Raw genomic sequence first — 26,683 nt, forward strand, 5'->3', positions numbered from 1 at the left:
AGAGCCGGGCGGCCCTTCCCGGCGGCGGCGGCGGACGCGGAGGGACGCGGCGGGCGCGGGGCGCGGGGCGGCGGCGCGGGGCGTTGGGGACACGGCCGGGCGGCGCCCACCCTCCTTGGCGCCCGGGGGCGGCGCGGCGATGGCCGGGGCGCGCGGGGCGGCGGCGGCGGCGGCGGGCGGGCGGCGGCGGGCGGAGGGGGCGCGGGAACACAGCCGGGCGCCCCTGCCCGCCGCGGTGCCCGCCGCCTGAAGGCTGCCCGGGCGCGGGAGCCGGTGCCAGCTCGGCGCGGGCGCTGGAGGCGACTCGAGGCGCGATGTCGGTGCCGCTGCTCAAGATCGGGGTTGTGCTGAGCACCATGGCCATGATCACCAACTGGATGTCCCAGACGCTGCCCTCTCTGGTGGGCCTCAACACCACCAAGCTCTCGGCGGCCAGCGGCGGGACGCTCGACCGCAGCACCGGCGTAAGTGCGCCCGCCGCCCTCCGCGCGGCCCCCTCCTCCCTCCCCCGCGCGAGCCCAGGGCCGGGCGGCCGCCGCGCGGGACCCAGGAGCCCTGGCAGGCGGCGGGGAGCCGGGCGCAGGGCAAGGGCAGGGGGCGCGAGCCGGCCCTCGGGCCCTGCTCCCCACGCCCCCAGCCCAGGCCGTTTCCCAGCCACGGCGCCCCTGGGGCGACGCTGCCTTTGCCCAGTCCCGTCGCCGCTGCGGGGCTGGGAAAGCCGGCCGGGGCTCAGGGGCTTGGAGCCCGCATTTACTGATAAGCCCCTCCTCGTAAAGGTTAGGAAACTGAGCATGGGGACTTGGGGACTTGTCCAAGGTCACTCAGCAAGTAAGGGGTGGAGCCGCCGCCGGACCCCAGCCTGGGCTCGGTCCAGCCAGGACTCTGAGCCCGCCCTACTTTAAAACCAAGCCGGACTCGCCGGAGTGGGGCCCCGGTCGGGTGGGGTCCGGAGCCGTGCCCTCTCCGGCCTTCCGAAGTCCCAGGGCGCCCTCCCTTCCCTCCCCATTGCCATAGGCCGGGTTTGTCGGGGTCCCCTTGGAGGAGGGTGCACGGGGCTGGGGCCGCCCTGGGAGCCATGCCCTGCTTGCCCCCCGCCTTTGCCTTCTGCGCACCCCTTTCTCCGGGCCTCGGAAACTGAAATCAATCGCTTCTTCCCCTTCCCAAGCCGAGGGGGAGGGGAGCGGTGGCCAGGGCCGCTCCTGGCAGAGCTAATTTAGATGGCTGAAGAGGAGGCTGAGCTGAAGCCACCCACCCCGAGGGCCGTGCCCTGAGGGTCCCGCACTGGGAAAGGGGGGCCACGGGGAGGTTCCCCCGCCCCAGACCACTTCCCCGGAGCTGAAAGGAGAGGTGAAGGACGCCATCTCCTGTCCCTCTCTCTTTCTGCTGCCAAAGGCTCGTGCTCTTAAGGAGGTCTCCGTGCTGTGACCCCCTCCTAAGACCCTTGCTAGGGCCACCTCACCTGCTGTTTCAGGAACTGCACCGTACTTCCTTCATAATGACTTTGTTCCCTGCCCCTAGGTCCTGAACATCTGGGGTTGGAAATGAATGAAATTAAATATACCAATGCTATAGATTCTCTCCGCCCAACTTCTCCTCCCTGTCTCCATGCTAAAAATAGCAGGGAGGTGACCTGCTGCCACTGGAGAGGAATGTGCTTGGAAACAGCAGGCAGGCTGCGGGGGGCAGCGGCAGGGTGTGGGGTGTGTGCTCAGAGAGGATTGAGGGCTTGGCGTCCGCCCTGTGTACCTGGCAGGCAGGACTACCTGAGCTGGGTGGAAAGGTGGGACCAGCCACGCACAGCTCTGGTTTCTTAGTGGTTTTGGGGCAAACCTCAGGAACTGAGGTTGAGGGTGACCCCTGCAGAACGTGTCACTAGCAATTGGGTGACATCCACCAAATGGCTCGTGGGTGGGAGCCCGCATGGACTTGGAAGCCCAGTGTTTTCTCGGGACAGTCTGTGCCAGGCAGCCAGCAGGAAGGTTGTGTGGCTTGTGGTCATTGCAGCTCCCAGCTCATAGGCCGCTGGGTCTGGGGCTGTTACAGCGGGTGCTTCATCTCTAAGTGTCAGGGGAGGGACCGCAGAGTGAGGCTCAGCTGCGCCAGCCACCCCTCTTTGCCTTAAGGGGAAGAGCCCTTATTTCTGAATCGGTGCCTGCAACCAACCGCTTGCTTCCATCCAGCTGTGGCCCCTGGCTGCCCCTCCCACTCCCCCACAAACGAGTTTGGTCAGATGCCAAAACTCCCAACACCCCTTGGGTTGCACTTGAATTTAAAGAAATTTAAAGAGTCACACCTCTTTGACTTCCTTCTGGCCCTGGGCACCCTAACAGGAGACCTCTGTCTCTTTGTAGTCAGGGACCCCTTTCTTTCCTCTGCGTCAGAGCATGTCTTTGGACCATTTCCTTGTGCCTTCTCCCTGGGGTTGGATGTAGACAATCCCCCTGGCCGTTATCTCGGTTGCACCACCTGATAGTCTCTCTTTCTCTCCCTCCCTCCGCCTCCCCACACCTGTGCCGCTCCAGGTGTTGCCCACCAACCCTGAGGAGAGCTGGCAGGTGTACAGTTCTGCCCAGGACAGCGAAGGCCGGTGTATCTGCACAGTGGTCGCGCCCCAGCAGACCATGTGTTCACGGGATGCACGCACAAAACAGCTGAGGCAGCTACTGGAGAAGGTGAGTCTGCGTGGGTGTGTGCCCGTGCACGTGTGTGTGCCCGTGCCAGCACCCAGGCTTGGCTGGCCTGCGGGGGCCATCCCAGCTCTTTCTTGGCATGCCCCAGTTGAAATATTTGTGAATGAATGAATGAATGGAGGATGGGTGGGTGGGTGGATGAGACTCCCAAGGGTGGCCCAGGGGGAGATAGATAGACCCCCTCCTGGTCACTGCAGGCTCCACAGAGGAGTCATGTGGGCATAGGAGGTGGCGTGCAGGGCTCCTGTCCCATACCGCCATCCGTCTGGGTGATGCGCTTAACCTGTAGCCCAGAGGGTCAGAGTGTTGCTGAGCAGCTACCTGGGAGGGCTCCTTTGGACCCGGGAATGCGTGGCCATTTGGATTTTATGTGGTTGGACCTGGCTGGTGGCTGGACAGGCGTTCACCACCACGGATACCTTCCTGGTGTGAAGCAGGCACACTGCCGTCTTCATAACCCCCCGGGAACAGCAGTGTGCAGTTTGCATGTACAGTTTGAATCCGTGATTTCACTTAATCTTTACAAGACGCATGTGAAGTTGATGGGGGTTTTCACTCCATTCCAAGAAAGGGAAATTAGTGTTCCAAGAGGTGGACTGACTTGTCCCAAGCCAAACAGCCAGTTAGCAGGGTAGCTGGCACTCCAGCCCACGTGGTGAGCTCGCCACCTGGTCTGGCCTCCTCCACTCCTCACTTGGGTCAGGGTGCCTCCTCCTGACCAGTGCAGCCCACCAGCCTTCTGGCACATTCCATCCCAGTAAACCTAAGTGCTGGGGGTCCCCTGGGAGTTACTAAGGGAGGAAGGAGAAAGGAGTGGGCCCCTCTGTTCCACCCATCCCGTTCCCCAGGGAAAGGGGCGTTTATATGTAGCCCCCATGGGCAGGGACCCTTCCCACCCTGAGCGAGTGGAGTCACACCACACCCGCCCCCAGTACAGCCGGTCTTTTCCCGCAGTTTGGCCTTGGACTTTCTGAAATGAGTTTGCTAGCTTAAGAGTATGAGATGAGGTCTGCGTGGGGTGGGGGGCTTCTGTGACTCGGGGACAGGCCCCATGTTGTGAGGACAGACAGGGCTGTTGCTACGCCGGGCAGGTGGGAGCAGCTGGGTGGGGGGACAGCGTCGCGCCAGCTGGGGTCAGCATTCTTCAGTCGGAACCCACGGCAACCACAAAGCCTTATGCAACTCTGGGCAAAGCAGGTCCCCTTTCCTGGACTCTGTTTCCTCAGCTGTCAAGGGCGAGGTGGGCTAGAGGTTCTGGAGCTGAGCCAGGCTCTGAGGACTCCAAGTTACTGCCTGTTTCTGTGCCCCAGTGCCCGAACGGGCACCCTTGTGTCCTGGGGCAGCAAGGAAGCATCGTGGCCTGGTCCGTAGAGCACCCTCACCTTGAAGGAACAGGGTGTGACTTTTTCTGCCATCTTTAGCCACCTGAGTAAATCACTTTAAAAGAATTAAAGTAAAATGCACTTAACAGATTCCATAAACATTTATTAACACCAAACTAGACCAAAACCTAATTGAGCCTTGAATTATTCAGAACCACAGAGGAGGGAAGCGGCGCGTGGCGGCCGGAGTGGGGAAGGTCGGGACAGAGAAGAATAGGACTGAGCCTGGAGAGGCGGCACTCGGTGGGAGGGATGGTAGTTGGGAAATGGATTCCAGAAAGCTCTGTGCCCCTGGGAATGCAGGCCTCAGAACTTTCCTTCCTGCCTGTGCGTGCCACAGCATTACTGCTTAAAAATTTAAAGCCTCATTTGATACCATAGCGGGCGCTCTATTTTCAGAGGGCCCGAGCCGTTTGCTGGGAAAGAGGGCTGCACTCCCTAATGCATGCTGAATATTGAAGAGGGGTAGGGCTGCCCCCGCCTTTCTTTCCCTTCTCTTTTCTTCTGTCACCTGTGTGTGTGTGTGTGTGTGGTGGGGAGGAGGTCATCACCCGTGGGGGCAAAAGCAGAGAGATGCTCCGGCAGTGGCAAAGCACGTGCCCTGCTGATGGGGTTGGTCACAATGGCTCATTCCACCGAGTTCAGGGTTTCTCCAGCCTGGCTTTGCCCCAAAGCCCACCTGGTGAGACTGCAGAGGTGCTGAGTCCTAGGACCCACCCCAGACGCTCCAATTTTCGTTGGCCTAGAGTCGTCATGTAGGGCCTGGGCGTCGACCTGCCTTGCAAGCGCCACCATGGTTCTGACGCACAGCCAGAGCCTGCAGGGACGGGGCCAGGCGGGGGCCCGGGCTCTGTTCTCTCTGAAGCGGCACTTGGCTCTGAGCTCGAGAGCATAGGCTTTGGAGTCCGTCCAGCCTTGACCTGGCTGACCTGGCCGTGTAACAGGGAGCACGTGGCTTAACTTCTCCCAGCCTCAGTCTCCGTGTGTGTAAAATGGGACACAAAATAATGTCCACCTCACGGGTTTTTGCTGAAATCAGGGAGATAAACAGCATGGCAGGCTCAGCATGGCGCCTGCACCTTGAAGCGCTCTGCAGAGAGTAGTGAGCAGGTGTCCCCTGGAGGCCAGGTGTGCCTGCTGCTGTGGCTGAGGCTGCTATCCCAGCTGCCTCAGCGGGGAGGACATGGGTGAACTGTCATTCGGTAGCTCTGTGACCTTGAGCTTGCCATTTGGCTTCTCAGGGACACATCCTGCAGGTAGGAGATTGCGAGTGCCCAGAGGAGGGGCTGTGGGCTGTGGCTGCGGAGGGCGGAGGACCGGCGGGTGGTGGCAACCCCCGGCTGACTCTCAGGCAGAGGCCCCGTTTCCTGTGCCCCACAACTGGCCAGAAAGCAGAGCGTGCAGTCAGGGTTAGGAGAGCTGTAGCAGAGTAAGTGTTTTGTTTTAAGGAGGCTGAATAGCTTGGCATCTTTAAAATTTGTTTTTTACATTTAAAGTCTAATCTCCAAATCTTGTTAAAAGCATTCCTTCTCTGGGGAATAAAAGGCCCAACATACTGTGTGTGGTCTCCTGACCAAAGCCAGCCCGGGCCCAGCCCCTTCTCCTGGTCACGTGTCAGCCCTCTGCTCCACTCACGTGCACTGGCTATACTGGGCTTTGTGCAGCCGATACAGATGTCCAGACGCCCAGGCCCCTCCCTCCAGGGGTTTCCTGTCCAACAAAATATAGTAGCTGAGACAGGTGTGTGGCTCATTCCTGGGCAGGTGCTGTGCCCACGGGGTGATGTTTCCAAATAGCAGGTAGCCACTCACAGCCCAGCCCGTCAGGGAAGCCTCCCTGAAGGAGGTGGCGTTTAGTCTGGGCTTTGGAGGATGAATAGTACCAAACTTTGCAAATTGTCTTGAAAAAAGTGCTGCAATTATTCGAAGTGACAGAATAAGACAGGTGAGGGGTGGAGGGAGACAAAAGGCAGTAAAATGTGTAAAGAAAGGGATCAGAGAGCGTCAACGTCACCCCACATTGTGTGTTGCAAACTTGAAATTTTAAAATAAATTTGTGTATGTTACTTTGAAATAAGACAAAACCCCATGCATTAAGTGCCGACATTAACAATACTGGTCTTGCTCTCACTGAGAAGGCTTTGGGTGGCTCTCTCTTTTTTTATTTCACTTATCTGCGGGGCTGGAGGGTGCACAGTAAGAGGTGGAAATCACACTATCGTCTCCTCTTACCACAGCCCAGGCACAGCTGAGCCTCAGACCCAAACGATTTTGTTCCTAGAAGGGAGAGTATTTTCAAATTCAGCAAAAAATCAGAAATGAAGATTTTCTGTCACGGAGGTATCTCCCTCCCGAGTAATTGGATTAGATTCTGAGAAAATGACCCAACACCACTGCGGCAACCAACCCTCCCCTGCTCTCCGCCAACCAACCCTCCCCTGCTCTCTGCCCGCCTGGTCCCCGCGTGCATCTGCACAAGCGCAAGCCAGTTTCATGAAAATAAAACGCACTGGCAGGTGGCTGCACTAAAACTGTTTTTCTTTTAAGCTCTCTGGAATCCTGTTGAATATTAAAGTTCCATCTTGAGGCCAGACTCAATTCAGATCTGCCTGTAAAGATGTAAAACAGCGATTCTTCATTTGCTGGGTGATTGATTCCTGACTCCACGCTGGCAACGTGCGTGTTTGCAGAGCAGTCATCTACCTATGATACTGCGGGCCGTGATGGATGGCTCACGAGATGGGGGGAAGAAAGCTTGGTGCAGAGTCAGGGAGAGCGGCTCCCTCGTTCCTCCCTCCTGCACTTAAGCAATCAGACTTCTCAGCAAGGCACTCAATGAGATTTAGGGGGAAGGAGAGGTTACAGCTGGGGGTGGGGCAGCCTAAGGCTGCTGCTCCTCTGTGTTGGTGTTTATGCTTGCTGAACTGACTTTCTCCTGCAACATTAAGAGACTAGAAACAATGCCCCCCCGCAAAAAAGAGGAAAATATCTGTCACCCAACGTCCTGTGCCTGGAGGTGCACCCGGTGGGGTTCCTCAACCCACATGCCTGACTCTAAGAGCATGTTCTGGAAGATGGCACAAGGAATGTTTGCCGAACCAATTTGCTCTGTTTGGGGAGTTACCGGACGCTGGCGATTAACTAGTAAATAATGCATGGCCACTTCTGGTTCCCAGCGGGTCGGCTGTGTGGGAAAGGTCAGCGTCAGGTGTGGGCAGGCAAGTAAGATCGTCTGGCACCTTCCGCAGCTCTTTCCTTGAACCTGTTGCCCTTTTGACAGGTGCAAAACATGTCTCAATCCATAGAGGTCTTGGACAGGCGGACTCAGAGAGACTTACAGTACGTGGAGAAGATGGAGAACCAAATGAAAGGCCTGGAGTCCAAGTTCAAGCAGGTGGAGGAGAGCCATAAGCAACACCTGGCCAGGCAGTTCAAGGTATGTACCCTCCTCCTCCTCCTCGCCTTCCTCCTCCTCCTCCTCCTCTTCCTCCTCCTCTTCCTCCTCCTCCTCTTCCTCCTCCTCCTCCTCCTTCTCCTTGCCTTCCTCCTCCTCCTCCTCCTCTTCCTCCTCCTCCTCCTCCTCCTCCTCAGCTGGGCTTGTTTTCCCTTCCTGCTTTCCCTTTCCCTGTAGAAATAGTGATTTGGGGCCAGGAGGAGCACAAGTGAGGGTTGCTCTGTGCCTTGCAGAGGATGGCTGCCTGGAAGTAGAGTGGCAACCCACCCTGGCCCCAGTTTGCCAAAAGACACCCTGAAAGAGGCAGGCCTGGGCAGCAGTCTCAGCACACACTGGCTCCCCAAACCCCCGCCAATCATGCTTGGAAGCCAGGGGACCCAGACCTGCGCCTCTCTAGCCAAGCCGAATATTAGCTGGGAAGGGACGTCACTGTTGGCCCTTGTCATTCCACAGCTGCTGCAGGTAAATCACATTAGCCAAGGATTAGCTTAATTGATTAGAGCCATTTCTGAGCAGGGATCTCTGAGGGCAATTTTTCACACCTGACCTAGTCTAGCTATGACAAGGCTCGCTGTAGACTTGCAGGGAGAAAAGAGAGAGACACCAACAGCTTTTGCAGCCCATGGCAAGTGTTCTGCTCCTCCCGGTAATTCTGGGCACTGAACCCTGAGTTTGTTTGACCTAAAATTATATGTACATGTGTACAAATATGTACATATACACCTACAGCTGACTCGATTTCAAAACTATTAGATTGAGCAATTATATGTCACCTTACTTAAGGTATACATGCATTTTAATTAGAAATCTAGCCCCGATGTAAATGACTAGGTCAAGTTACACAGCCTCGCTTGACAGAAGTGGCCGATATGCTGTCTGCCTGTCCCTTTTTATGCTAATGTTTTTCTTTGATGTGCTCCCTGCATGAAGCAAGAACTAATTCTCTTTTAAAAACAATACATTAAATAGACGAAATGGCAAGCTAATGAAGCTGTAAATCTGCATTATAAATAAAATAATAGCAGGCCTGATCCTACGGAGGCGAACTGAGCCGACTGCTCTTGTCAGAAGCAGGTAGACATCTTGTCCTTGCTTCTGACCCATCAGCAGGAATTATCCTGGAGAGAGATTTTGACCTGTCTGACCAGAAAGGGCTTGTGTCTCTCCTTGACGGGCCAGCATTCCCTTCCCTGTGGTGACAGACTCCTCTAAGGATGGGGTGTCTCCAGCAAGCACGAGGCAGCTCATTCTTTGCGGGTGTTGTCCACACAGCCATCTCTCCTAGTTCCAAAATTTGGGGCACTATGGCTCTTGGGGAAGAGAAGCAAGCCCTTGCCTTTGACCATGCTTTAATTTCATTGCAAAATTCCAACAGACATCATTGTGAGGGAACCTAAAGAACTGTTAGAGCAGTTTGCTTTGACCAACTCCAGCATTAAAGTGTGATGTTTTGTGAGCAACCATGCAAATATTTGTTTGCTAACCTCTGTCTATTGAAGGCAGGCTAGTGAGCTAGTTCTTCAACAGTATTTCATTTTCTTGCTTGCAGGGCTAACTTAAAAGCGTTTTTTCAATGCTGCAGTGACTGAAGAGGCAGTCCACTCCCATGTAACCCTGAAAGAGAGCCAGAGAGCTTTTTGCACCATGCATTTTTACTATTATTTTCCAATACTTAGCACCATATCACTAAGGAACCTTGAACACAACCAGGATCCTCCTTTGCATGCGACTGTAGATGCATTTCATGAATAGTTTGAACACTTGTCAATGCATTTTTTGAAAAAGAAAGAAAAAAAAACTTCGTGTATGTGACTCAAAGCATGTAACCTTAAGATGTTGCATTCTAAACTGACAATAAAGACCTTTCCCAAATATGTTGGTGTTCTGAGGACTGTTTAATATGCTCTTCTAACTCATTTGGACCAGAATAAATAACTCTATAAATAAAGCAGGAGGATGTACGTTTTCCCTCACCTAGGGAGAAGCCAGGCCAAGGCAGGGTGTTAGAGTTCTTGCATGCATCGCACTGAACCAGCTTATTTTAACCTTGCAGGCGATAAAAGCGAAAATGGATGAACTTAGGCCTTTGATACCTGTGTTGGAAGAGTACAAGGCCGATGCCAAATTGGTATTGCAGTTTAAAGAGGAGGTCCAGAATCTGACGTCAGTGCTTAACGAGCTGCAAGAGGAAATTGGCGCCTATGACTACGATGAACTTCAGAGCAGAGTGTCCAATCTTGAAGAAAGGCTCCGTGCATGCATGCAAAAACTAGGTAGGCCCAGAACCCTGCGGGACGTGGCGCTGCACTGCCCACCTGCGGTACACACACAGGCTTAGGGAGTGGTGCTGGAGTGGACAGCGCCTGCCTGGCTTCAGCGAGGTGATGGCTGGCTTAGGGCTCCTGGGTAGGGCCACCTGGACAGAAGCTGAAGGAGGCGTGTAGGCAGCAGCCATCCTAGGGCACTGTTCACAGCCAGGTGCGGCACAGAGGCTGGTTCACAGACCCCACCGAGTCGCACATCTGGACAAAAACAGGGTGATAGATGTTGCATACCATCTGGTGGATGGGTATGTGTGTGTGTGTGCGTGTGCGAGCATTTAAGACACAAGTTTAATAGGCCTGGAAATGTACATCTCAGATTCCTCCAGGTTGAGAATGAGGGCTGATGAAGCTCCTTGAAATACTGAATCCTGCATAGTTTGAATAAGAAATAAAATAGCAGTCACATCACAGCAGAAGATTTGCCATTCACGGCAACTGAGGGAGCCCTTCCTAACAGCCTGGGAGGGAGGAAGCCCAAGAGCAAATTAGCTCTTCATGCAGGTTTATGTTTCCCAAGAAGGACCCCTGGTGCGGGGTGACCTGTTTGGATTCCCATGCCTGATGGATTACCCTCCCCTTATCCACTTTCCAGCTAATTACTTCAACAAATCTCAACACGTTCGTGTCCGCGCCCCCTTTTAAAGAGCGCATTTCAAATCCCATTCTTAGGTTTTCTTAATGCATATTAACCATCCGTCCTCACCGACTTTTATTAGCACAAAGGTGGTTAATTTCCATGTTGTATACTAGGGTACCTTTTAGGGTAATTTACCTTACGAAGAAATTTTCCTTGGGCTTTTCCTGACGTTCTCACTTGGTTCCCTTTTTATTCCCCTTTCTACACACACACACACACACACACACACACACACACACACACACACTCTGAATGCCTTGCTATAAACTTAAAACACCCAAAAGGAAGAAAAACCTTAAAATATCTCCAGTGTTGGTAGGTGAAAGAGAGAGATCCAAGGGGAAGGAAATTAGAGTTGGCCCAACCCTCTGCCTTAGCAGGTTCCTGCTTCTAGATGGTTCGTAAGTGCTGTCCCAGCATCCTCAGAAAAGGCACAAAGTCCGACGTCCCGGTGCTGGGTGGAGACAGGGATATGCTGGGAGTCTGCGAGTGAGTGCGTTTTGCTGGGCGCACTGCTGTGCCCGCAGGGCTTGCCACTGCGCGCTCTCAGCTTTGTGCTCCGTGGTGCCCGAGCCCCGGGGTGGCCGGGGCCGGGAGGCGTCTGGGCCGCATGGTCTCCACCATCTCTCGCCATTTGGCCTTCCTAGGAGTTGGTGTGAACGTTTGAAGTGTTAACGGCTGCAGGACTGCATTGGTGGTTATGGGCTATGTGAGTGTTTCCGTTGGGCACAGCCTTCAAGTTTCTGCCCACAGTGACCCTGAATCCACCATTGCCCCTCTCTCCCAGCTGCATGGGGGGGTCCCTCAGCCTCTGAAGAATCCAGGGGTGGGGCTATGTTTGCTGTTTTTTATTTCCCCACAAGCAGTGTCTTCCTCTCTGGTGTACAGACTGGGTCTGCCAGAGAGAACCTGAGACAAAGCCTCCCCATTTGCCAACCAAAGAATCAGAGGAGCAAAACAAAAACGCGGAGTAGAAAGTTGCCAATGCTGGAGGGCGCGCCCCTCCCAGGCGAGCTCCCCCCCATCTGTGTGCGGCCTGTGTTCAGTAGCTGGCAAGTTTCCCTTAGGGCTTCGGGTCTCGAGCCTTTCACGTGGCCACCCTTGGGCTAAACACCATTGATCTGGGAGTAACGAGAGAGGGGGGTAAATGGGCCCCCAGAGGCCCTGTTCCCCCACCCTTGGAGTGCAGCTGCCAGGTCTCACCTCTGCACTTAATCCTGCCCTCGGAGGGGCCTCGCAGTGTAGGCAGAGCGTCTGCAGCCGGGGCCGGGCTCTGATGCACAGCACACTGGGCGCCCCGGTCTGGGCGGCAGCTTTGCAAAGTAGCAAGTGCCACTCGGTAGCCGTGCGACTGTCCCAGGGCGTCCATCTTCTCTAGTGTCAGTGGCCTCCTCGTCTGTAAAGTGAGGAGGGTGTAAAGGGTGCGGGACATCCCCGGGCTCCGGGGCAGTTCACAGAATGACAATTCACGGAAGTCATTCATGCCCCAGGCTGTGCACTGTGCCTGGCACAGAGGAGGTGGTGGCAGGCAGGGAGGTGGGTGCATAGAGAGGTGGAGGGTGGGCGTGGATCATAGCTGATTAATGGATAGGTAGCCAGATACATGGTTGATTGATCCATAGGTGGTTGACAGACACACGTGTAGCTTTAGCAGCTGGTGCTCTCTCTCCGCCCTCTTCTGAGGCATTCGCTCAAGCTCCGTAACTTAAGGACCAAATCGATATCCTGTAGCTGCTTAAAGTAGCTTCATTTTAGCCCTGCAAATAGATGCCCCTCTCAAGACCGTCCTAGCAACCTGGTCCTTGCTGGGAGGTTGCTGTGTCCTGTGGAGCCAGCACGCTCTGCTGGCCATCCTGGGGGGACAGGACTTCTACCCCCCAGGATGAGACGTAGTATCCCAGTAGCTGGCAGTTTCCTTCCTCGCCCCTTGACTCAGTGGCTCCTTGGCGTGCCTGCCACACCTGCTGGTGTGAAGTCTGACTATGGGCTCCTTGGCCTGGGGAACAGGGTCTCAGCTCTCTTCCTGGGGGAGACGGGGCTCCCTGCAGCTCTCCAAAACTCATCTGAATTCCTCCTCTCTGTGCTGCTACCCTCTCTTCAAGCCACTGTGTGCTAACAATTCCTGAGCCCAGAACATACATAGAAACAAGCAAGGAAACAAGCAGAACAGGGACCTGGGTTCCCTCAGCTTTCCACGTCCTTTTCCAAGGTCCCTGTCTCCCTGGGACTGTTTTCCCTAATGGCCCAGCCAGAAATCCACATCTGAAACTCTCATCTCTAGAGCTGGAGGTTGGGCCAGCGTCTGTCAGGCATTCTCTGGGAGAGAGGCAGCTGCTCGGGGTTCCCTGGAGTAGGGCTTGTTGCCAGGCAAGGGGAGAGGCAGTGCTGCCCAGAGACCCGGTCCCCGTTGTCCCCTGAGCTGGGGCATGAGGCTGTCTCCCCAGCAGCTAAGCTGGGTGCAGCCAGCAGCGTAAGACCCAGTGCAGAGTGCTCCTTGCCCCCGGTGCACCTGCAACTTCAGGCCTCAGCAGTCCTCTCTGTAAGCGAGGAGCGAGCTGAGTTTTAGGACTTCTAGTCACACCATGCTGGAGCTCCGATGCTAAAGGCTTCCTTAGTTTCTTTTCTTTAAAAAGGTGGGAAGGAAGCCCCCAGACACTCGTAAGTGCAGGTAGAGCGGGGGCTGCAGAGTCAATGGGGGTCTTTTTGCCCCACTGAGAACACGTCTTACAAAGCCTGCTGGCTCCACCTGCAGCCTCCCCCGCCAGCTGCCGGGAGCTGGGCCTGCCCCAGCGTCCACGTTGGTGAAGGTCCCATGACAGCTCCTGTCCCAGTTTGGGGACGTCAGGGCATGGTGCTTCCTCTGGCACTGTCCTACACTTTGTCTCCTGGGAGACGAGTCTGAAGTCTCCTTGTTCCCTGGCCCTTGCGATGTCAGGCAGCGAGACTGGCGCTGTCCTGCCCAGGGCCCTGGGTGGAGCTAGACAGTGAGCCACCGGCCAGGGCGCTGGCAGAGCAGCGCACGGCTGGCGCACGCGGTCAGGCTGAGAGAGGTCAGTCCTTGCCAGGGATGCCTCGGTTGGGGGGAGCCACCAGGGTGGCGGGGGAGGAAACGGGCTCCAGGCTGAAATGTTCAGAAGCACTGACTTCGGTGGGGTCCAGGCAGGGCCAGGCCTTCCCCGGTGGGATCCCCGTCCCCAGAGTTGTCGGGACTGTGTGTGGGGAGAGGGTTGGAGGCCCTGCCCCGCCCCCGCCCACATAAGGAGGGGAATGCGCCTGCGCTGCCTCTACCCGGCTCAGGGTCTGAGTGTCAGGCCAGTGGGGGGGCTGCTTGGTTTCCCACTTATTTCGTCTGCGTCTTGGATGTTCATTTGTCCCAGCTCCCGCTTTTCAAACTCCTTCTAGCTTAAAGCTTCCAGGTTTCAGGGGATGAAAGCCGGGCCCACGGAAGATGAGCCCAGTGGCTGGGTGGCAGGCCAGGGGCAGTCAGCCCTCTTCACTTGGTCTCCGAGTTTGCCCAGAGACCCCTCTGTCTCTTGGCCTGAGTCCCTTGGTGGGCACCTCCCCTGGGCCGGTTCCGTGAGGTCACCAGGCTGCTGTTCACATGCAGCCTCCTCCTAGGAGTGACAAGAGGCAGATTGCTCCAAGCACAGGGGCATCGGATGGCCGAGCTCCCAGCTTTGGCCCTGCCTCCTGAGACCTGTCCAGGGCCCTCAGGGCAGCCAGGCCCTCCCGGCTGGGTGTGCTGTCCCTCCCTCTCAGCTTCCTCTGAGATGGAGCCTGCGCGGGTGCTTCCTGCACCTCCAAGGGCTCGGGAAGCCCAGCCAGCCGTCTCCCCCGCCCCTCCCGTCCCTCCTTGTGCATGCATCCTGAGCACTCGTGACTGGAGAGGGACACGTTCCTGAGCTGCATGTGCCAAGATGCCGCCGAGCTCTGCCGTGGGCTTTTTTAGATCCTGTCAGCTCCTGAGGTCTTGGCAGAATCGGTCTGGACGGAGAACCAAAAATAACTGCCTGCCTCAGGAGGGCGGGCAGCCTCCGCCCCGAGGGCCCTGGGACCTGTACCTGCAGCCAGCCGCGCCCTGCCCTGCCCTCTCCGAGCCCAGATTTTTAGGCTTGCTTCAAGGGGGGACTTTGGCACCGGAGAGAGCCAGTGGTGAGGGTGACGCTGAGCCCCGGAGCTGAGGTGCACGTGGGTGAGGGAGCAGGACGCCCCCAGCCCCGCTGGAGTGCTTCCCTGTGGAGGTCACACCTGGGACTGCTGCCTGTCTCCCCGGGCGGCCGGAAGGTCCAGGTCCAGGGTGGGCAGGACGAAGTGGACGGAAACAGACGGCCCCTGGCCTGGCCTTCCCCGGGGATGAGGCCCTCACGCCTGCGCATGCCCAGCCTGGACCACGGTGACGCTGGGCCCTGACCTCCGAGGAGCGCTGTTCCGGAAGCACTCCAGGGGTCAGACGCTCGCTCCCCACGGCCCTGTGAGGGGCACTGTTATCACTGTCCCTGCTCACAGCCCGGGCGAGGAGCACAGAGCCTCCCCAGGACAGGCAGCCACGTCCTCGCTGTCCCCTCCTCTGGGAAAGGTGGTGGAACCGCAGACTTGGGAGGATTTGCTGAGGGATGAGCCATTCCTCCATTTGTCCCTGGACACATCCCCGGGCCGAGTGTTGGGAAACGGGGCGAGTGCAGGCAGCGGCTCACCTGGTGCATGGAGGCCTGGGCACCCCTCGGCAGCCCCAGGAGCAGACGGTGATCTGCTTCGGGTTTGGGACAGAGCTTGAGTCTGAATCAGCATCCTGGAAGGGCCCTGTGTTGACCGAGGAGTGTGCAGTGGCCGGACTCTGCACGTGCTGTGGGGAGAAGCCAGCGGGCCTTGCCCTGCGGCTCCCAAACCGTGACACCCTTTGGGGCGATGGCTCCTCTGGCTCCTCCTTCCAGGCCACTAGCAGAGCCACCGTGGCAGGGAGACCTTCCACGGGCAATCACGGGGGCGAGGCGCTGTCTCAGTGGACGCTGGCCCCTGGATGGCAGCGAGGGCAGGAGGACAGCTGCTGGGGGCAAAGGAGGACTCGGCTGGAGGGCGGGTGGGGTTGGCCTGGGCCCTGCTCCCTGTCCCCCAGTCGAAGCTCCTGGCGAACACCCTCCCCATCCCGAGAGGCACAGGAATCTCATGAGGTTTCCCAGACCCACCACCTTTTCTTCCGGTCTCACTTCCAGTCGCCGTAGACGCTGGCTCAGCTTGGCCACCTCCTCTCTGTCACAGAGTCCCCTGCCTCTGCTCCCACAGGTGGGGCGTGGTTGGGGCCTGGCAAACTTGCTCAGAGTCCAGCAGTGACCCAGCCGCCTGTCTCCGCTGGCCCTGGTGCCAGGAAGCCTCGAGCCGTGAGGGGACAATGTTTATGTGGCAAAGCACATAATTTCTCACATTCCTCCTGAACGTGGGGACAGGAGACATAAACATGGAGAAGGGGTCGGGAGAGAAAGTGCTTGTGGCATTTCTTTTTCCAATCTGGGCGAAGGAGGCCGCCCTGGAGCTGGGGCCTTGGAGGGCTTGATGGGAATTTGGGTGCAAACCTGGTCTTTTCCTGCTTGCGGCGGGGTTTCAATCGCTCAAAGCCTCCGTTGCCCAGGTACGCGTCCTCCTGCTGACGGGGAAGGGAGGCGCCAGGGCTCTGGGCCGGGGCCAGGGGTGTCATCGTTCCAGTCTGGCGTGATGCTGCCAGTGGGCACGCTCACTGCTGCCGGTCTGGGGAGAGGGTGGGAGCAGGCCGGGCCGCGCCTTGGTGCTTTGTGGGATTATCCTGGCTCAGCCGCCGTCCCCAGGTTAAGTCACTGGCAATCTCCGTGAGCACCTGGATCTTCTCTGACCTTTGCAGACCGCTGTGTACCTAGGCTAACGGGCCCCACCCTAGGGTGCCCGCAGACTGCGGAGGCGAGGAGGCCCCTGATCGGCCGTCCCGCAGGGGAGCCGCGCACTCGCCACCTCGGGTTTCTGAGAATCAGGAGCATTTTGCCCTGCGGAGGTCAGAGGTCGGTTGGCTGGATTCACGTGTTCGGAGAGAGTTACGCGGCTGTGCACACGGCCCGCTTCCAGCTGTGGTGGGTGCCCGGCATACAGGGCTGTGGGGGCCTCCAGCCTCAGCCCTGCCTGGATGACAGGTGGCCCTGAGCATGTCCCTCACCATCTTCGCTGCCCTCTGTGAGACGGGAGGGCTGCTGAGGTCACATCCAAGATCCCACCCGGCCCGGGGCTCCTCCTCCAGGCGGAAGAGACCGTCTCACCTGTGCAGGGAAAAGCGCACAGCCTCTCCGAGCAGGAAGGGTCAGTTCTAAGGGACAGAGGCCACACACAGGAGCTTCCTGAAATGAAGCTGAAGGCCTGGGCTTTGGGGTGAATCCTGCCTTGGGGCAGCCTCACACTGAGCCTGACTCTGCTCGGCCTGATGGAACATGCCAGCCTTCTAATGCCTTCGGGGGTGGGCTGCTGCCGTGCCCATTGCATAGAGGAGAAAACTAAGCCTTGAGCCTGAGCCCCCTCCCAAAGGTGCCACCCTGCTACTCCGGTCCCCAGACCCCTCGGGCAGGCTCTTCCAGGAGGGGTGCAGCCCTGGATGGCCAAGCGTGGCTCTTGCCTGCTGTCCTGGTCTCCACTACTCTGTTGGAGGAGGGGCTGGCTTCTCTGGGCTGGGCGCAGGGTGATGTCTGAAAACACGGCAGGGCAGCTGATTCACAGACCCAGAGGGCGAGAGGAGGAAGCGCCCCCGGGGCCGGGGCCCTCACACTCCTCCCCGCTGATGCGTGTGTGCTCTCTTCCAGCTTGTGGGAAGCTGACTGGTATAAGTGACCCTGTGACTGTCAAGACCTCCGGCTCAAGGTTCGGGTCCTGGATGACAGACCCTCTGGCCCCAGAAGGTGATAACCGGGTGAGTGTCTATCTCATAACGGGGTCATTTGGGTGGGGTGCTCTGGAGGGCCTGGGGCCCTGGCCTGTGACCCCGTGTTCTTGCACCCATACCAGCTGCGCCCACCTGGCGGGCAGACCCCTCGGGGCTGTGTCCTGGGCAGAGCTTGTTGGCCCCAGGGCGTCTGTTCCCGGGAGGACTTTGCAGAGGGCCCGGCCCCTTGCTGAGGCCCCTGTGCTAACCCACAGGTGTGAGGATGACGGTGGCGAATGATGGGGCCCCGCGGACCCCTGCAGGACCCCTCCCCTGGCCTGCTCTGCCCTGGTGGGCCGGCCGGGCCGGGCAGGACCCGGGTCTGTCTCTCTCCCGCCAGATTCCCCCGTCCCTGCCTCTGCTTTAGGAAGAGAACCCGTTAGGCCTTTCTTGTTTTAATGACATCTCATTTGTATTTCATTTGCCATTCCTTTCATGGCTGATAGGAACTCGTGTTCCTTTTTGATTTAGGAAAGAGGCCATGTTCTTTTTTCTAGGCTTTTCCCCCCGGGGTAAAACCTCAGAAAAGGAGAGAAACAAGCACCACGTTTGCCTTGATCCGGGGCCTGGGTTTCATTATTTGAGCCCCTTTGGGGAATGGGGTGAGGGGGGCTGCCTGAGAGTGCGTGGCGCCTGGCCCTTCCGTCTCTGGACCCCCAACCCCATGCCTAGGACAGCACCGGTCCGTGGCTTCCTCCACAGGGACAGCCTCCAAGGCTGCTGGGGGAAGGAGATGCCGCCTGGACTTCACTGTCCCTTGGCGATTTGCAAACGTGACCACGGCGTGGGCCGCCCTGCGGTCTGGGGCGTGTCCCCCCCCCACCCCCCGTCTCCTCCAGGGCTTTGCAGAACTCCTAGAAGATAAGCACTTAAAACCCTCCCCTGGGGCCGATTAAGAAAGGGACCTGGAGATGTGAGACCCTCTGAGCTTTATCTGGGGCGTTTTTCATGGAAACGACGGATCCTGCTCTCTCCCCCCGCCCCGGGTTTCTGACCCTTTGGGCTCCCCCTTCCCCACCCCCGGCATTTCCTCGTGATCGCTCCTATCAAAGTGTGACGTGGCGCCATGCTTCCGGCACACTCCCTCCTTCTGGGGCTTTCTAGAGCCTGTTGCACTTGCCTGGGTCCACCGACCTCCGTGGGAAGCTCCCATCTCCCACCCACCTGTGGGCCAGCAGCACCCAGACCCTCTCCCCGGCTGGAGGGCTGGCTGGACCGCTGGCCTGGAGTGCCACTAGGGGCGGGTATTTGCTGGGCAGAAGGTTGTTTCTGTCCTGTGTTCTGAATCGTGTCCGCTAACGCTGGGAAGTTTTCTAACAATTTAATTGGCTGTCACTTGCTGTTCTTTGATTCCACATCCCGCTTGGAAAAGCCCACCTCAGTCTGGAGTTCGGTTAGGATCTTGCTCTTGCTGCAGATGTTGGTGATGATTATAGTAATCATGGCACAGAAACAAAACCAGGATGGGGACAGCCTTCACACCGAGAGCAGGTCCTGCGTGCCAGGCACTGTCCCACGCATCTCATTGTGTGTGTTAACTCCATTCCCCTCAGACACGGCAGGGCCACCATGCACCCACACTGCGTGCCCTTCCTGGTTTGATCCTTCCAGGGATCCTCTGGCATCGAGATCGTCGTCCTCGCTGCTGTGTCCATGTGTGATGAGGGACAGTTCTCTCACCCTGTGCACAGGTCTATGCAGGGAAGGCTGGGCCGCGGCTGTGGTGGGCGCTGACACTCCAAGCTCAGTCTCCAGATACCACCCTCCCCGCCCCCCGAAATCTTGCCCACCCCACCGCACAGGGCAGGAAAACCACCCACAAACCCACGCAGGCGGAGTCGAGATCTGTGGGCAGGAACCAAGCGCCTCTCTGCCGCAGAGGACAAGAGGACAGCCGCGTGGGGAGCATTCTGTCCCTAGCTAATGCTGCAGCTCCGCCTCTTGGCCTCTGCTTTGATATGGGGTCCCCGTGTCGTAGGGAGTCAGATTATCTTCTCCCCAGATACCGAGGGTCCGGGGCTCCTGGAAGCCCGGCTGTTTGCTGTGCACAGTACGGCGAGGGTGTGGGTTCTCGAAGCTGTCGGGCTGCTGATGGATGCCTTTGATAATTAGACAGCATTTTCCGCTTGATGACTAGATCGCCCTCCAGGAAAGGAGGCGCTGGCGGCGGGCGGAGCGTGCCGAGGTGGGGGAGGCAGGCCTGCGTGCGGAGCTAGCGGCTCTCGGGGAGGGAGCAGAGGGGGCCCAGGGTGCCTGCTCTGAGCACGTGGGCTGCGGCCATTCCGACTCCCAGCGAGCTAAACACACATCCCCGGGTCCTGCCATTGATCTGCACAGCAATGGATTGTTTTGTTTTGATCTATTCCAATCTCCCATTCAATTTTGATCACACGCACGCAGGAGACCAGTAACTCGCTCCAAAAAAACAAAGTCATTGTCATCGCCAGTGCAGGCTGCCGTGGAGGGCGTGCCCGGTGGGCGTGGTGGGGCGGGGCGGCGGAGGAGGGGGGAGCTGCAGGGGGATCGGAGTGTGGAGCCCGTCTGGGCACCTGCAGGTTCCCTGCGCTCACGCGACCCTGGGGGCACCGGCCTAGCCCACGTTCAGGCTTTTGCTTTCTTTGCGCTGAGCTGTTAGAACTAGGTTAACTGGGGCTGCCTTTGCATCAGACCTTCCTCAGTTCACTTATTAAGCACCAACTGTGTGCCCAGCAGTGTGCTGAGCACTGGAGCCCCCACCGTGCCTCTCAGCGGGGAGCTGCCCACAAGCTGTCCATGGCCCCGGGCCCCACAGCCCCTCCGTCCTTTCTTTCCCGCAGTTTCCAGGCCTGGCCTGGCCCATTCCATCAGTGTTGGGGAACGGAAGGGCTTTGTGGGGGCTGGCCAAGCTGTAGACCGGATGCACATGTCCCCTGCCAGGCTGTGTCCCTACCCCTCGAGACTGTGTGAGCTCTGGGACCCTGTTCCCTGACTCAGAGGCTTGCAGCCCACTCTGACTGCGGACCACCCTTCTGCTGCCCCACACCTGCTCCCCTTCTTACGGGCTGCTTCTGCCGTGACGTCTCAGGCCAGCTCACATCAGACACCAGAAGGGACCAGCCTTGCCCTCTTGCCAACCCCAGGACGTTCACTTTCAGAGGCTGGTGTAATCACTAAAACACAGTCGTTTTACAAATAGCAGCGAGCTCATTGTAGTGTTTCAAAGTCCTTTCCTGTCATCTAAACCGTGTCAAAGCCATCCAGATGTTTCATAAGGATCCTATAGGATCCCTTGTCCTGAAGGTGAAATTATCCAAAATGCAGTAGACTGTGTGGATGCGGCCGGGGCTCGGCCCAGCTCAGTAAACAGACACCCCTGTCAGTGTCTCTGCAGAGTGGGCTGTTCTTGGGGCCGCTGCTCTCTCTGCTCCCCCTCGACCTTTGCCCCCCAGTGGCACCTCTGCCACGACCGCCAGCGCCTCCCACCTGCCTCTCTGCACCCGTTCATCCAGCGCCTCCCTCTAGAGCGTCTCTGCCAGCGGCCCGGCTCCTTGGTGTTAGCAATTCTACCAGGACACGCGCAGACGCCCGCCCAGCCGCGGGAGGAGCAGACTCAGACCCTTTAAATAGCAGCCGCTTCGCACCTCCGCGCCGTGTCACGCGCTCCGTGAGGCGGTGCCAGATGCAAGGCCAAGACGATGCCCCTCACCCGGTGCTGCCTGAACTGAGATGGCCTCTTCACGGAGAGGCAGATGAAAATATTCGGGACAACCTGGAAAATCCTGTGTTCTCAGTAAACTCGGCCATATGCCACTGGGACACAGGCGAGGTGAGGGCAGACCGGTTCTTCCTGCAGGGAAGCCGCGTTCAGCGCTGTGTTTGGAAGAAGTCTCGTCCCCTGGAGCGGGCGGGCTGTGGCGGTGCCCCTGGCCGCGGGGGAGCCTCTGAGGCCGGAAAGCCCAGGGGATCCTCCATCCACCAGATCTGCGGGCACGCGCTGGGCAGTGCAGGCCGGGCGCTCGGTCACAGTGATGGTGAGGAGGCCGTCACCTCCAGGCTCAGGGTCCAGTGTGGGGCACAGACCAAGGACAGTGAGGGGGACATGTGGGTGTGGAAGTTGAAGGGCTGTATTCATCCTGTGGCTGCAGAAACAGACCCCTGCAGACCAGGGGGCTCGAAACAGCAGGGATTTAGTCTCCCTTAGTCCTGGGGGCCAGAGCCCGGCGCCCAGGTGCATGCGGGGCTGCACGACCTCTGGAGGCTCCAGGTGCACCTTGGCTTGTGGCCACGTCACTCCAGTCTCTGCCTCCGTCTTCCTGTGGCCTTTTCCCTGTGTCTGTCTCTTCTGCTGTCTCTCTTAGGGGCACTTGTCACTGGATTTAGGGCCCACCCTTGTCTAGGATGATCTTTCCTTGAGATCCTTAACTTAATCATATCTGTACCCAGTGAGCCTGTGGAGTGGACAGCAGAGCTTCTAGGCCAGGGCTTTTCAGCATCACCCCGTTGACACTTGGGACTGGAGCAGTCCTGCTGCAGGGGCTGTCCTGTGCACTGTAGGGCGTGTGGCAGCATCCCTGGCCTCTGCCCACCAGATGCCAGCAGCACACCCTGCCCTCCCAAGTCATGACAACCCCAGCTGCCCCAGACGTGACCAACGTGACCTGGGGCAGATCACCCCTGGCCAGAGCAATGGTTTTAAGCACAGGGTTTGGAGTCACCTCCTGGCCCTGTCAACTGCAAAGTCACCAACCCTCCCTGGCCTGAGATTTCTAGCCTGAAAACGGGGCAACACCAGCTCCCCTGGTGCATGGGCTCATAGGAGGATTGAAGATAAGAGATGCTGCCAGCGTCTGGCATGGCGAATGCCCTGGGCAAAGGCACGCGAGCCCCCAGGCACCTGCACACCTGGCTCTGCTCTTGGCCTTTCGCTGGGTGCCCTTGGGCCTTGCTGGAAAGAACAGTCGGTCCTTCCAGGAAGCAGGAGGGCCAGATCTCCCCGAAAGTCACACTGTCTTTGGGGCCACCTCCCCAGAGACAAGACTAGCAGGCAGTGAGAGGATTTGATCTGAGCCTTGGGGCTTGGATACAAAGGGAGAAAAGGCACTTCAGGCCAGAAGGTCAGAGGGCGTGAACTCAGAGGCGGGGCTGCCCTCGAGAAACACAGGGCTCCTTATTCGAGGCCCGTTGGATCATGTGCCTGTCTTTGCGTAGAGTGGCTTCTCACTGGTAACTAGCTCAGCCGTGGTGGGAGCACTGACAGCAGGGAAACTGGCCAACAGCCAGGCAGCCTGCCCCCGCGCCAGGCCCCGCCGCCAGGCCCCAGCACCAGGCCCAGCCACCAGGTCCGAGAGCCGGTTGTTACTTGCTGAGCACCTCGTGCCGATTTTCCCTCCCATCCTCGATGACAGTTTAGAAAGTGTTGTGTCCTGTGTCCAGTTTGTCCGTGTACCGGAAGGAAAGGCCATTTAAAAACCCTCAGTCATTGATGCCATCGCCACCCAGTTCTGCCCCCAGGAAGGAGGCGCTGGACCCTGGGGGTATAGGGACGGGTCAGGCTGGGTCCCCGCTGTCCAGGGCTCACTCCTGGGAGGCCGATGTGCGAACGTACTGGAAAGTGTTCTCCGTACTGAGGCAGGAGGGGCGGTTCCTCGGCAGGTGGGGCAGGAGGGGGTTCCTCGAGGAATGTCATTGGAGCCGAGTCTCAAAAGCAGCCAAGAGCTCCCTGACTGAGCAGACGGCCGAGAGGAGGCGGCGGGAGGGCGGCTGTCCGGCAGTGCGATCTCGGAGGTTTCGGCGTGTGACCCTGGCTCCCCGGTACCGTTCCCAGTCCTAATCCGTAACTCACATCATGGAGGGCTGGTCCGTGGGAGGCAAGGATAATAACAGCCTCAAATGAGACCCAGTTAAAAAATAAATCTCATTAAAAACAAAAGGCACATCTGCCTCTAAGTACCTAAATGGATGTCTCAGGAACAAGGGCATGATTTTTTTTACAGTTCTAACGCATGTGTAATGCCAAGTCTGAAAGCTCCTGCCCCTTAATCTCTCGGCGGCGGCCGAGCCCTGGCTGGGTAAAGCGGCTGTCTCGCCGTTAGACAGACGCACGGGCCCATCAGCCTGCCAGACTGCCCTCCGCTAGCCGCAGCGCGTTCTAATTTGCTCCCATATTGGTTGAAAATGCCTAGAGCATTTTGTGCAAAGTCTAGACGGTTCCCAAGTCAGCGGGCATTTAGGCAACCATCAGAAATCTCTTCTTCTGTGACCCCACACTGGCCCTGTTACCGGGTTGACTGAGACAGCCAGAGCCTTCTTCCAGGCCCAGGTTCTTTTCAGAGCGGCGCTTCCCCCGGATCAGGTGTGACAGGGAGTGATGACACACGCAGCATCCCAAATGCCAGACCAATGATGTTCCACCCACCAGTTGGGATGACTCCATCCTGCCGCAGGGGTGGCCTGGCAGGACATGGCGGCCTCACGCAGTGCCCTGTTGGCATACGGGAGATGGCCCTTCCCTGCAACCTTGAGAGCCAGTCGTCACTATAGGCTGCCCCGGTCCAGGGCCCAGGTGGCCGTGCCCTTTCCAGGGCTGCCTTGCGGGTGTCGGGGTCCACGTGCCAACGGGGTTCCTCCCCTCCCCGTGTGTGAGCACCTGCCGTGGGACGCAGCAGTGGACAGATGCAGCTCCTGCGTCACGGCCCGGTGGCACCCCAAGCAGGGGGCTCGCTGTGGGGGGCTGTGGTGGCTGCCTGTGCCACCCACTTACATGGCTTGCGCCGGGCGGCCGCAGCCCATACATGTAGTGTGGCTACGGTGGCCCGAGTGGTCTGTTCCCACATCCGCCTCCCCCCAGCATCCTTTCTTTAAACCGAATGACTCTTTCCCGGGTGGCAAAGTAGCCCTGTCTCCTTTGACAAGTGCACTGTGGGTTTGGAGGGAGGACCTGGTACCCTTTAGTCTTAATTGTTCTTTCCTGGTTCTGTCAACTCCTTTCCTGGTGACAGTGGGTTTCAAGTCGGAGAGCAGATTCTCTCCTGGGAGGAGCCCACCCCGTGCTCCTTCGGAGACGCTGACCACGTCTGCTCTCTCCGCAGGTGTGGTACATGGACGGATACCACAACAACCGCTTCGTCCGCGAGTACAAGTCCATGGTGGACTTTATGAACACGGACAATTTCACCTCCCACCGCCTGCCCCACCCGTGGTCGGGCACAGGGCAGGTGGTCTACAACGGGTCCATCTACTTCAACAAGTTCCAGAGTCACATCATCATCAGGTTCGACCTGAGGACGGAGACCATCCTGAAGACGCGCAGCCTGGACTACGCCGGCTACAACAACATGTACCACTACGCCTGGGGCGGCCACTCGGACATCGACCTCATGGTGGACGAGAACGGGCTGTGGGCCGTCTACGCCACCAACCAGAACGCCGGCAACATCGTGATCAGCAAGCTGGACCCCGTCTCCCTGCAGATCCTGCAGACCTGGAACACCAGCTACCCCAAGCGCAGCGCCGGAGAGGCCTTCATCATCTGCGGGACCCTCTACGTCACCAACGGCTACTCGGGGGGCACCAAGGTGCACTACGCCTACCAGACCAACGCCTCCACCTACGAGTACATTGACATTCCCTTCCAGAACAAATACTCGCACATCTCCATGTTGGACTACAACCCCAAGGACCGCGCCCTGTACGCCTGGAACAACGGCCATCAGATCCTCTACAACGTGACCCTCTTCCACGTCATCCGCTCCGACGAGTTGTAGTTGCCTCTGCCCGAGGCCTAGAGTCCCAGTGCTCACCTAAAGGAAACCCCTGTGACACAGCTGCCAAAAAGATACTAATAACACTAATTCTGAAACATCATCAGCAGTGCGGATTCCGACACCGAGGGATGGCATTACCTCTTAAGTTTCTCCCCTTGCAGCCGGTGGGCGACAGGCTTGGGAAGAAACCCCTGTATTTGCAGCTGGAACTGCAGCCCGAGGCGCCTGGCCCCCTCCCCCGCCCCCTGGTCAAACAACATACTAAAGAAGCAAGGCGGTGACTGTTGGCCCCTCTCGCCCGAGAACACCCGCTGTTAGGGCCGCATGGACATTCCCGGCGGTTGAGTCAGCTCCGAGGGATGTGATCGTCCTGTGTCCTTGAGAGCGCCGGGCCGTGCTTGGCAGTGGCTAGTTTAGCGCGCCCCATCGCAGTGCTGTTTCCTGACCGTGTTGTCGTCTCTCAGATTAACTGTACCGCGACCCCAAGTAGTGCAAGGACCCGTGTCTAGTGCCCCCTGACGCGAAGGTCAGAGTGTGCGGAACGAAGTTGCTGTGCCCACGTCGTCCGAACTCGCGTACCCCGTAGATATATCGTGCAGTGTCTGTCCGTTAGTTCCTTGAGGTGGTAACTGTGTGTGTTCGGTTTATGCAGTGAATGTTGTACATGCAATGCCGTAGTTTGGATTACTAAGTGGATGGTTTTTGTTTCTCAAAAGAAAAAAAAAAAAAATCAGTGTTCACCCTTATAGAGACATAGTCAAGTTCATGTTGATAATAATCAAAGGAATTATTCTCTTCTTGTTAAACTATCTAAATCATGTAACCGCAGATAAGAAGGGCTTGTCTAGGGAAACCTCGGTTTCCAAGGGGAAAGGAATGTCATGAGGGTAACTGTGAGGAAAGTACATTTTTTAAGTAAAAAACAAAAAAAAAAAACAGAGGAAAACTTTGTACTATCCAGTTATCTAAGGAACAATAAAAACACTAGGAGATGTTTTTGCCTCACTTGTCATTTCTGAGGGCTTAAAGACGATCAAGAATTGCAGGTCCTTGCGGATGTATTCCAGAGTTGGGGGTCTTTTCAGACAGGGAAGAAAGGTCCTTCCTTTCGGAGAACGGCAGAGGACGCATTCGCCATTGGATCTCGGACCACCGTCGCCCTAAAAGTCAGAACCTGGAGAATCAGCCTGGGTCCCCTCCCCCAGGTGATGCTGGGGTGCCACTCCCACTTGAGGATGCACTGGGATCCCACCCACACCCCGGCCCCACGGACACAGCCGGAAGGGGTCCGGGGCAGCACCCACTTTAGATGGCCCTGACATGCTGGGGGTGCCGGCAGAGACCTTGCTGAAGAGTCGGTGAGGTGAACCCCCAGTTTGCTCAGCAGGGGGTGCAGCCGGCCCCCTCTGGGACCCAGGGCCCGTGGCCTTGGAGACGGTGGGCCACGTGCAGGCCTTGGCAACCCCGAGGAGCCCGGGCCGCAGGCAAGGTCCTTGGAAGCCCTGTGGGGTCCCTGCCCCTAAGCAG

The 26,683-nt window shown here is 57.9% G+C and overlaps 1 protein-coding gene across 1 annotated transcript; it reads left to right on the forward strand.

Annotated features, from left to right (window-relative positions):
* On the forward strand, positions 1-26,151 carry OLFM1 (olfactomedin 1). The gene is made up of 6 exons (XM_045562301.1): positions 1-464; positions 2,523-2,672; positions 7,352-7,507; positions 9,579-9,798; positions 17,296-17,402; positions 24,482-26,151. Exons 1-6 carry the CDS (start codon positions 315-317, stop codon positions 25,154-25,156), a joined length of 1,458 nt encoding a protein of 485 aa, XP_045418257.1. The 5' UTR covers positions 1-314; the 3' UTR covers positions 25,157-26,151.
* The last annotated feature ends 532 nt before the right edge of the window (positions 26,152-26,683 follow it).

The sequence above is a fragment of the Lemur catta genome, chromosome 10 (assembly GCF_020740605.2).
Source record: "Lemur catta isolate mLemCat1 chromosome 10, mLemCat1.pri, whole genome shotgun sequence".
Taxonomy (NCBI): domain Eukaryota; kingdom Metazoa; phylum Chordata; class Mammalia; order Primates; family Lemuridae; genus Lemur; species Lemur catta.